The 11,669-nt window shown below is 39.5% G+C and overlaps 1 protein-coding gene across 1 annotated transcript; it reads right to left on the bottom strand.

Moving 5' to 3' along the window:
- Positions 1-3,991: 3,991 nt before the first annotated feature.
- LOC109200451 (ATP-dependent DNA helicase PIF1-like) lies at positions 3,992-8,932 on the bottom strand. Its single transcript, XM_019356021.2, has 3 exons — positions 6,374-8,932; positions 4,471-4,837; positions 3,992-4,371 (listed from the first exon to the last, which is right to left on the bottom strand). The coding sequence occupies exons 1-2, from the start codon at positions 8,930-8,932 to the stop codon at positions 4,802-4,804; spliced, it is 2,595 nt and encodes an 864-aa protein (XP_019211566.1). The 3' UTR covers positions 3,992-4,371; positions 4,471-4,801.
- Positions 8,933-11,669: the final 2,737 nt, after the last annotated feature.

Below are 11,669 nucleotides of genomic sequence, written 5' to 3'. Positions count from 1 at the left end.
GCTGCAAAACAAGAATGGATTGGAATAGAAAAAATACATATCCTAACCTTAATTACTGGGAGAATAATGAAGGATGCTCAGTAAAAAGTAAACTGAGTGCATTTTTTGGACAGAGATTCACTTTTAATGTGTATGTATAATATAATACAGATACATAGAAAACACTCCCAAAACCGAATAAATCATTACAAATAAATTATTACAAAATATTAATAAAAACTATTAAGATGGAGGCAACTTTGCCTGTGGTAGAATTTATACAATGTATGAAAAAATCTTTATTGCAGATACTAATTTTACTAATTTAAAAATAATAATTTTGTGTTGTATGGGGCGATCGTGGCTCAAGAGTTGGGAGTTCGTCTTGTAATCGGAAGGTTGCCGGTTCGACCCCCGGCTTGGACAGTCTCGGTCGTTGTGTCCTTGGGCAAGACACTTCACCCATTGCCTACTGGTGGTGGTCAGAGGGCCCGGTGGCGCCAGTGTCCGGCAGCATTGCCTCTGTCAGTGCGCCCCAGGGTGGCTGTGGCTACAATGTAGCTTCCCATCACCAGTGTGTGAATGTGTGGATGACTGGATATGTAAAGCGCTTTGGGGTCCTTAGGGACTATCAAAGCGCTATATAAATACAGGCCATTTACCATTTGTAAGATTTATGACTTTCATGCTTTCATAGTGGTACTTGGGAGAGCTTGACATTTTCCCAATGGTACACACTGTAAAAAGTTTGAGAAACACTGATAAGTGTATGTGTGCTTTTGGAAAACATTTAAAGCTGCAGTACAGAATCTTTGAAACAAGCTTAAAACATTTTTAGAATATAAACAGAGCATCTGCTTCTCTTTACAGCTCCTCACGTACGTACTGCGGCAGTCACACAGACAACTAGATAGTCCAAAAGTTGGCCTACCTATTACTGGCTGAGGTTTTAGTAGAGTTGTGGCTGAACCACATAAAAATATATCATTAATTTTAATCTCCCCAATCAATTCTAATGTTATGTTGGAATGTTGTTAAAGAGGGTCAAAAATGTTTCAACCCAGTTTGTTTTGCAGATTCTGTATAGCAGCTTTAATATAGGGAGAACACAACTTCCTGATTGTGTGAGTAAAATTAGGTTTTTTCTCTTTGTCAGTTTAACAGTTTCTGTTGTGCCTGTCACTGTTCACTGTCCGTTTTCTGACCTGGTTCTTACTTTCTCCTCACATTCCCCTCTTTCCTCTCTCCCTCTTTGGACTGACAATCATACACAAATAGATTTAATTAGATGAAAAATTACATTAATATGAAAAAAATACTATTAAGATCACTAACAAAAAGTCCTCTCTCAGTCTACTTTCAACCAAAAGGCAAATAACTAAACCACATGAACATCTAATAAAAGATATAAATATTGAAACACTGATCCAACATTATCCTTTATTGATGGATCATTTGTTCTTACACTTTTACCTGAATGTTGCACCTTTTTTTGGAAAAAACTTCCTTATATCCATTATGAACCTGGCTGTCTCTCTGTACACAAACACACACACACACACACACACACACACACACACCCCACACAACAGGAGTTATAAGGTTAATGGGCATTCAGTCAGTTAACTAGTTAGTATCCATTTCAAACAGGACAGTGGCAACAACAGTAGCTACGGACAATTTTAAGTTTTAGATTTTAAATAGGCTATATAAATTTCAATGGGAGCAACAGGACGGTCAAATGCAGGGCTGTACTGGGACAAAAAATCGGCCCGGGCATTTTGACTAGAGACCAGCCCACCAGGATAGAGATTGAAAATGTGACGTCATTCAGAGGTAAAACCGCAAAGGATTCTGGGAACTTGAGGCAAGCGGTACTAGCGCACGCAGGCTTTCAATTGAACTCAGTTACACAGTGATAAAAAGAAACCCAAAAAATGGCAAGAAGCTGTTGTATTATTAACTGCAATAGCCGGTCACATGACAGCCACGGGAAGCCGACGGGTAAAGAGATCGTTTTTTTTATCGGATTATGTCGTTGAAGAGAAATTTTTTAAGCCATGTTTCTGAAGTAAGAGCCGATGGATGGTCTGGATATACCAAATATAACGTCTCAGCAGGCACGTGCAGAGGGGGGGGCTAGAGGTGCTTGAGCACCTGCCCCTTTCCTGATGGGTGCCCAAAGTGCCCTTTTCTTGAGGCAACTTTTTAAAAATATATATATATATTTTTTTTTAATGTGTGTGTGTGTGCGGAGTCCTGTCTGTGCCCCTCGACAATAATATTTAACTATTAATCACAATTTGCTAAATAAAAGGATCTGGCTTGCATCAGTCACATGATCACCATTAACCAATGATCGCCCTTGACGGCAGAACGCGCTGGTTACGAGCCGGGAACGAGCTCATAAAGAGCACGCGCATTTTTAGCGGTCCGGAGCTGTAGAAGAAACACAAACTAGAAAGTGCATTTTCTGAAGAAACTGCAGTGTGAATGCTTGAATCTGAATGTCTGCACTGAAATGAAATAATTACTGAATATTAAGCTAAAAATGCTGAATTAGCTGGAAAATACAGAATTTTTAACCTGAAAACAAAAGTGCAGAACTTTTGAAAGCTAATTTTCATACAGAAGAAGTTGGAAAATAGCTGAACATGTTTAAAATGTAAATTAGAAAAAGATGAGTAATGACAAAAGAAAATTTAGAAAATTTAGAGTCAGAAAACCTCTGAATGAATAACAGAAGTTCATATTCTTCTAATCACTTAAAGAGTGGAATTATGTATTATAAATCTCTAATTCATAAAAAAAATAAATAAAAATAAATGTAAAAACAAATTTGTTGAATTGAGCTGAACAGATGAACAAACATTCTGGAGAAAATACAAGCTTTAATATACAGCATAATGTTTTTCAGACATATACACGTGTATATCATGTTTAATGGTATTACATACATCAATTTGTTTTGTATTTCATAGAAAATAACATAAAAATCTTAAGTCATATTGTACAGCTTCTTTCTGAAAAGGACTTAAATTAGTTCAACAAATGTTTTTTTTTTCAAAATAGAATAAAAATCATTTTAAAAAGAGACGTTTGCAATGTTTTAAGGTGTTAATAATCTGATCCTGTCATGTGTCTGTTCAACTTTAGTTTTTGGCACAGACTCCATTCTTAAAGAACAAATTACAAAATAACAAACAAATAAAATTGAAATTAAAGTAGCTTTTTTTTGTTAAACACTTCACAGTAGAATAAATAAAAAATATCTAAATTAAATAACTAAATAAAAATAATAAGCAACATATGAAATACATGAAAATTCAACTTTTAAAACCACAATCCTGAACCTTTAAATTGTGTTGGTTTCTTAGAACATGGCTGAACAGCTGTTTCTATCGGTCTACTTAATCTACTGATCTGTCTACTCATCCTTTTATTACTCATTCTTTTTTATGTTTTAATCTAAACAGTGTCCACACAGTGGTAAAAGAGAACTGTATAGAGATTTTTGAGTAAACTCAAATGAAAGCCTAAGGTGGTGACACAGTTTACCACATGCAAATAATCAAATAAACACATTAGTCCTTTTTGTGAACATGGACAAATAAGTATCATTAGTTTACAGCATTGTTCAGCCATGCCACTAATGCTTTTTAGCACTGTGTTTTAACCTGGGCTCAGACACAAAGTCCCAAATTTAGTTAGTCCCTGACTTTGAGTTGTGGTTATGACTAATTATTATACACAAGGCTTTATCTGAACTCTAAGGACACAAATATGAAAAAACCTATACTTACCAGCTGATACCCCACACTACACACTAGGTGTGCCATGTGACCTGAAACTTTGGTACAAACCCATCATAATCATTCTGTTAACACTGTTTTTTAACACTGTTTGTGTTGCTGTTCAGCAGTTTAAAATGTTTTAGATTGGATTACATGGAATGAATTTGAGTTCTCTTGGGGTTTTTTGTCTGTTTCGTTCTCAGCAGATTTTTTTTCCCCATACTGTTGAATTCCAGTTACCACATTTCTGGTCATATGACATCCCGAGTGCCCAGTTAAAAAAATCCCCACAGTTAATTCAACATTAAAACAAAATAAAAATATGTTAAATAAATAAAGGTTTGCTCTGTGATGAAATATTAAATAAGCATACATTGTATAGAGCACTAACAATGAAAACAATCCTTTAGCCTGTTGATCAGAGAGAGGCAGCCATTATGTCCATTTAAAACCTGTAATCAAAGAGCACAACATTTCTGTGAAACTATAAAGTCCCATATGATCCTCATCATGTCCAGTGACTTCAGAGTGGATCCTCCCTGTCATCCGGCCAGTGTTTGATGTGTGGCAAGCAGCACAGAAGCAGGATAGCTGAGGACTTTAAAAGAAGAGCAGAAAACAGGAACATATGTAGTTGTAAATGTAAATACCGGTGATACTTGTCAAAAGGAATAAAATAATGAAAATGTTAACTTACACACTCATTTAAGGAGGATCTTGACACTGCACAGAGGAGGCACAGTCAGTCTGACAATGATGGTGATCTCCAGTGATGTTTTCCTGCAGAAACATTCCTGCCGACTGGCCATATGATCCAGAGTAGTTGGTTTGTAATGAACAGAAAGGTGTATATGTTAGGTAGTGTGCACTTAGAGCTGGTCCTAAGAAACAAACACATCCTGTAATAAACTGAATACCTGTAGTAGTGCTGCTGCAAATATAAAGCCCTTCTATCATGAGTGGTTTCAAAGAAGGTGTTTTGGAGGCTCAGTCACAGAAACTGTGCAGTCTGTTCAGTCCTGAGTGTCTCAGCTCTGAAGGGGATGGATCACAGAGGGAAACACCTGAGTACAGACAATAAAATACACTCAACATAACACTCCTAAGGTCAAGTGAAAACACAATTTAAACACTTTACAAAGAATTAATACATGTTTTCATGGAAATAATGTCATTAACCCTTTTTGTTGTGAGTAAATCTCACCGACTGCTTGTGGGACAAGCTAGAAGGAGGACTTATCACAGAATGTCTCCTGTGCTCCAGATGTGAAGTCTCACGCTCTGATCGTACGGCGATGAAGATGGTGATGATGAAGCCTCTCTGATCTGTGGCATTACAGTTTCTGGCTGCTATGTGCTTCACACTGTTGGATTTTACATGTGAAGCTTGGAGAAGACACAGGAGGACTGTGTCTCTCTTGAAAAGAAAAAAAGAAACCTAACAACCTCCCACTGCACCCCCACCCCCCATTCAACTCCCACCTACCCACTCCACTCAACTCCCCAGCCTCACACCATCCAATGTCTATACAAATGTAGGGTATCAGCTGGTAACAAAAAGCAAGTGTAACATATGTAGTACATATGTGACACTGCTGAAACATTTCTGGCCAGAAATCCAGAAATGTGCAGTTATCAGCCAGTGCATTTATCAACCCAGACCCAGACCCACCCTGATAAATGCACTGGCTGAAACATGATAAAAGCTCATAAAAATGTATGTTTCATCGAAAGATTTGTCCAAAAATATAATCATATAGTTTTGAAATAGTTTAAAGATTATAACAAACTGAAATCAATAACATTTTTGTAAATATTATTTCAAAATAGATAAACTGGCTTAACTGTCATTATTGCTGTAATTAGGTTTTTCTTTTTTCTTTTTTTAAAAAAAAACAACCGTTAGTCTGTGTTGTTCTCTCAGAAACAATGAAGAAGCTGTTGAACATTTATGTGTTGTGTGGGCAATCCTCTGGTCCACCCTCCCTCCCTCCCAGCCACAGTGAGACTGGGGCAGCCTGGCAGGATTTTGAAGCCTGGCTGCAGAGGATATGCCTACACTGTTCGTTTTAAACTGCTATATTTGATTTTTCTGACATTCATAGATTACTGATTTTTAGATTTTCTGTAATAAATAAAATTGTCATATTTTACTGATATCATTACTTTATTCATTTAATTGTATTTTATGTAAAAAGAATTCAAACATTATACTGCAATGCAGGGCGTTTTTTTCTTAAGTCAACTTTTAAATATCGCTCTACTTTCTTAAGTCATTCAAAAATATAGAAATGACTTACTGTAGTCAAAGATCTAGATCATGAATCATCACAGGACAATACACAGTATACAGGGTCATGGTAACTATGGTAGGTCTTCATGACTCCAGAATGGAGACATCGCTCTGGCTGAGAAATGAAAATTAGGTCAAGCAGTGTGTTCTTCTCTGTGGTAGGGGCAGTGATGACCTGTGCATATCCCCTAGACTCAAACAGCTCCAGGATTGGTTTTTTTGCACTGGATAAAACATTCTCATTAAAATCACCACAAACTATGATGGGATGACAGTCCATGATCTCTAATGAGTCTAATAGGCTTACCAGGTTTTTCAGGAATGGCCTCAGAGTGTAGTCTGGAGGTCTGTATACAACTGCAATCAGTGCACTGACTGGTGCTTCAACCTTTAAAGCCAGAAATTCAAGGTCAGTTACATTATGGATGTACTGTTTTTCATGCACTTGAATGTCACTTTTCACATAAACAGCAACTCCACCACCACTTCTGTTTGCCATCTGGGGAAAGTTTGTGTAGGACAGGTGTCTGTTGCGTTTGAACAAATTGTAATTTTCCAAGTGGAGACTCTCTGCGACAAAAGAGCCCCGCAGGTGTGTTTCTGTTAGGCACAAAACATCTGCTAGACACAATTCATGGTGACTCTTGATGTCATTAATGTGAGCTGGCAGTCCCTCTGTATTATGATGAACAATGGTGAAAACCTCTGACCTGCTCAGTGTTTGTCTCACGTGTAGAAGAGGCATCATGTCATCAAGGTTGGCTTGTCTCATGTTCTCAAGTGCTGCAGTGATTTCTGGGTTGGTGAATATTTTTTTCTCCTCCATATCAAGAAGATACAGTCCATTGAGAGACGTCACTCTACTGACAGCTACATAGGCCATGCCGGGCTCAAAAATGCTCTTAAGAGAGACAACAGCTGATGTGGTTGTCATACCCTGTACCTTATGTATTGTACATGCAAAGGCCAGCTTCACTGGGAACTGTCTTCGTACCACTCCTTTCTGCTTTAGATTCTCCTCTGCTCTCTCAATGTATACCATGTCGTCTGCTGGTGTGCGGTTATTCTTTCCAGATGTCTCATTATCCATTTTAAGTCCAAGCTTGATGATGTGTTGGTCGATTTCAGAGTAAACTACTCTAAGTAGTTTTCCAAAAGCTCCATTAACCAAACCATTTTGTATGTCAATGTTTCTGGTGAGCATGACACGAGCTCCTTCTGCAACTTTCAGTGTGTCTGGTAACTCGTTTTTACCTCCTTTCAGTGGTTTGTCTTGAAGTGCCATTCTGCCAGTTCTAGGATCTTTTCTATAATCATCTGCATGGATGTCAATGATATGAGTATGGAGCAGAGCCAGTGTTGAAGAGTTGTGTGCATCCACTTCTTTATTAGTTGCAAAAATGTGCAACGCATCAGTCGGACAAAGGGCTGGTTCAGTTATGGCCTGTGACAACAAATTTCTATCTGCTTCACAAAGCTCATCCAACTTTCCTTTCACACGAATTCTGTTCAGCATCTCAGCAAAGACAACATCATCTTTCTGACGCATAATCTCAGTCAGAGTGATCATCTGAAAATGCTCCCGCCACAGGTCGATCTCGGACGGGTCGTGCACACAGAGAGGTTTAGACTGGCGCACTGGGGGTAGCTGATAGAAGTCTCCAACAGCAATGACTGACATGCCTCCAAAGGGTCTCCGAGTCCCTTTGATCTGTTTGAGTCTTGCATCTACATATGCAAAGAGATGTCTTGACACCATAGACACTTCGTCAATGACGATTATTTCAGCATTCAAAAGTTCTGATCTGACTTCATCCAGCTGATTGCCAAGTCCCTGAATGGGAGGTTTTAAGCTTCTAGGGAGCTTGAGAAGAGAATGCAGTGTTGTTCCAGAAATGTTAAATGCTGCAGTCCCTGTGAAAGCAGTTAACAGGACAGTGGGTTTTGATATGTCAACGTTGTCTGCATATCTGGGCACTTTGCTCAGTATCTTAGATGCTTCTGAGTAGATGCATTTGATAAGATGTGATTTTCCTGTTCCAGCACCACCATTAATATAAAAGAAAAACTGCTCCGGATTTAGAGCACAGACTCTTTTAATGCACCAGTCTCTAACTGCATAAAATATGCAGGCTTGCTTCTTATTCAGATTCTGAAACATCTGACGTAACAATGTGGGATCAATAGCAGGGGGTTCCCTGATGGCTCTGACTTCTGTGGAAGCATCAGCCTGACGGCTGTAGTCAGGCACATCTTCCTGTTCATTTTCATTGTCTCGCTCTCTTTCTTGTTCAACAAGTGGCAACCTTACGAGATCTGATTCAGGTGCCAGATTACACCATTCGTCAGTCACACCTCTGTTCTGCTCATATTCCTCAACAGCGCTCTCGATCTCCTCACTGTTTTTCTCATATTTCTCTCTGTTTCTTTTGACAATGTGTTGCACGTACTCAAGACGGTCAGTACCTGGTAGCTGTACACAGCCAGCACCATAGAAAGCCTGATAGGTTGGCAAAGATGGTGTTTTCAGTTCATGGTCTGAACGATGAGGAAGGTACAGTTTAAGCAGTCTTCCGTAATATTGCTCTGGATGTTTTTCTTGTGAGCAGCGGTGAAATCTGATGATAGCAGGCTTATCGTTTTTGCGCCTTTGCACAAATCCGATCTCATTGAGAAGGGGCAAAACATCTTTACCTTTTGTCTGTTGGCCATAGACAATCCTGCAAGTAGCAGCAAAGTCTGCCATGCACATCTCCTCATACTCTGGTGTTTCAGGTCTGGCTTTGTATTTGTCATTCAAAGATGTCATCCAAACATTGGAAGACTCAGGTGTTGTGTTGTCCAGAACTGACAGGGGACGACTCATTTTCACTGGATTATCATCAGTTGGTATGAATATTACAGCACGTGAACATTGCTTCATGTGAAGACCACATGCACGAGCAACACACTCCTGCGCACTGATCTCTCGCTTCTTTGAATATGCCTGCATGACGGCTCTCATTTCATCGCACTCATTTACACTGTCCTTATGGGAGTTCTCAATGACAGTTTTCAGGTACTCAGATAGCCCACCCTCTTTTTTTGATATATATTTCATTAAATAATTTGCAGCGCCGAAAGCATCTAGAACAAAGCTTATGTCGATATTACTGTTCCAGGCTTCAAGCAGATGTGGATTATAGCCATTTATCCAAGAGTCTTTTGGATCACGCTTTAGTATGATCGTACTCCTTGTGGTCATTTTATTCAGGTATCTCTCATATTCTGCATGCGTCAACTTGCACCTTGCCAAGAGCTGCTCTAAACTCATGGAAGCAGTTTCAGGTTCATTCAGTAGCTGGTTCAGTGGTCTGAGCTTGTTCTTTGCTGTTTCTACCTCCAGTTCATCATCCTCATTGGGTCTTGTGATCATTGTCTCATTGCAGGGTGGTTTGGGAAAACCAAAACGGCACCCGGAGCTTAAACTCCTAAAGCACGTCTTTGTGTGGTTCTTGCTGTGTTTTTGCACTTCTGTTACTTTCTTGTACAATTCAGGTTGTTTATGTGGATCAGGCAGCTGAGCTGTGATGTATTTGTTTATAAAATCAACAACAGTTTGCTCATCATCCTCCTCAAACACAGGAGCACCTTCTACCCACAGGAGACAGTGTATGTGTGGGCTTCCTCTGTGCTGAAACTCAACTCTGTAAAAGTAGTCAATGACTTTGCCAAGTGGCTCTGCAGGAGATAAGAGTAAATCTCTAAATAATGCTTCAACTCTCTTGTCAAACATGCGCATTGTTGTGACAGGATTGCTTCTCAGGATGTCACACTTTGCTGACCAGTCGAGTCCTTCAAAATTGACTTGTTCACCTTGCTGCCTTGTTATTGCCTCAATCACTTCGGGCCAGCGCATTTCAGCAGCTGAAAATGTGCAAAAGAACGTGGGAGTTCCCAACTGTCTGATCATGGCAAAAAGATCTCTTGTTGTTTTCTCCCAATAGGCTGGGGTTCCTCTCAGAGGCTGCATGAATCTCACTGCATCTTTATTTCGCACCAGTTTCTCCACCTCATGTTTATCTTGTAACATGCCTGAGGTTATTTTTCTCCCATCTCTGGTCAGAGGCTTTGCCTTCCTTAACTGTATTGTCATGCTGGAAGTAGCCAAGTGTATTTCAGTTACAAACTGTGCAAAGAACAAATAGTTTGTGTCTCTGGCAAAACGATCATCAATGCAGAAAAGTCTTGATTTGAAATACCCACTGGGGGATACTTTGATCAGCCTTCTTTCATCAAGTGTGTTTTGACCTGTAGGAAACTGCACAGGGAAGGCCATGGCCTCCAGTTTAGGTGTTTTGAAAAAACTTATTGGATTGTTTCTCTCTGCAGGAGCAACAGAGTAGATTCCTTCACTGAAACATAATATTTCCTCAGCCACATCAGGGGGCTGCAAACAGGACTCGAGTGCAAAACCACCATTAGTCAGTCCATCTGCTTGCTCTGAATCATCTCTCATCTGCTCATGTGATTGTTCACCATCACAGGGTAACATGTCAATATCCTGTTCATTTTCATTTTGTACTTCACTCAGTGCATTTTTCTCACAGTTGTCAATTTCCATTAAATCAGCCTCATCATAATCATCCTCATTCATGTTTTCATCATCATCATCCTCCTCATCTTCATCAGGAAGCGTTGGATCACACAGCTCAGCATCATCTCTGATGCTCACATCCTTATACTGTGGATGAATCTGCTTGAGTTTATGCAGTGCTTGCACAAGTTTAGACCAGCTTACAGTCTGAAACAGCTGATGACCTTTGTAAGACAAGCGTCTCTTCAATTTTACTCTCATCACCTGAGAATTAATTCTCAATCGAGGTAGTGCTTCAACAGTTTCCTGTACCTCTGATGGGACACAGACCACATTTCCTCTAATTGCTCTCTGTCTGCCTTTGGGAAGAGGAATAATCTTGGCAAATGGTATGCACTTGGCTATGAGATGTCTCTCCAGTATGTTGAGATCAGACAGTTCAGGTGGAATATCAGCAAGATCCAGTTTATTGGCAACAGCAAGTGCTGGCATGGATCCATTTTTAAGATGATCGTGGCAGGTGTGACAAATCCACTCTCTCTTTCTCTCATCAGGCACATTGCACTGCTCATTTCTGCAGTTTTCATCACAAACATGAACATACTTTCCTGTCAAACATGTTGCAACCACATGTGGGTTTTTGACATAATTTGACCTTGTGCAGGGTCGCACTTGGTTTGGAAATGAAGCCTTGAAGCATACTGTACATGGGTATGATGGTCCAGCTTTGATTTGTGATTTGAACACAGATATGGCCTCGTTGATCACACTGTTGTCACTCTCTTGGGTTTGTCTGTTCACCCATCTGTATTTCCTTTTTATTTTCATTGCACATCTCATGTTGTGCATAATTCTGAATGCAAGATTACTTTGATACCTGTCTCGCATTAGTTGTTTCATCAGTTGTCTGTGTCTTACTCTGAATGCGTTGTCACGTGCATAACGCTGAGTCACTCGAGATCTTTGCCTCTCTCTGAATTCTGGGCTCTCTTGATACCTTTTAGTGATATAGTTTTTTTGTTTCTTT

The sequence above is a fragment of the Oreochromis niloticus genome, linkage group LG19, assembly GCF_001858045.2.
Source record: "Oreochromis niloticus isolate F11D_XX linkage group LG19, O_niloticus_UMD_NMBU, whole genome shotgun sequence".
NCBI classification, from domain to species: domain Eukaryota; kingdom Metazoa; phylum Chordata; class Actinopteri; order Cichliformes; family Cichlidae; genus Oreochromis; species Oreochromis niloticus.
This window is presented reverse-complemented; position numbering and strand designations above follow the sequence as displayed.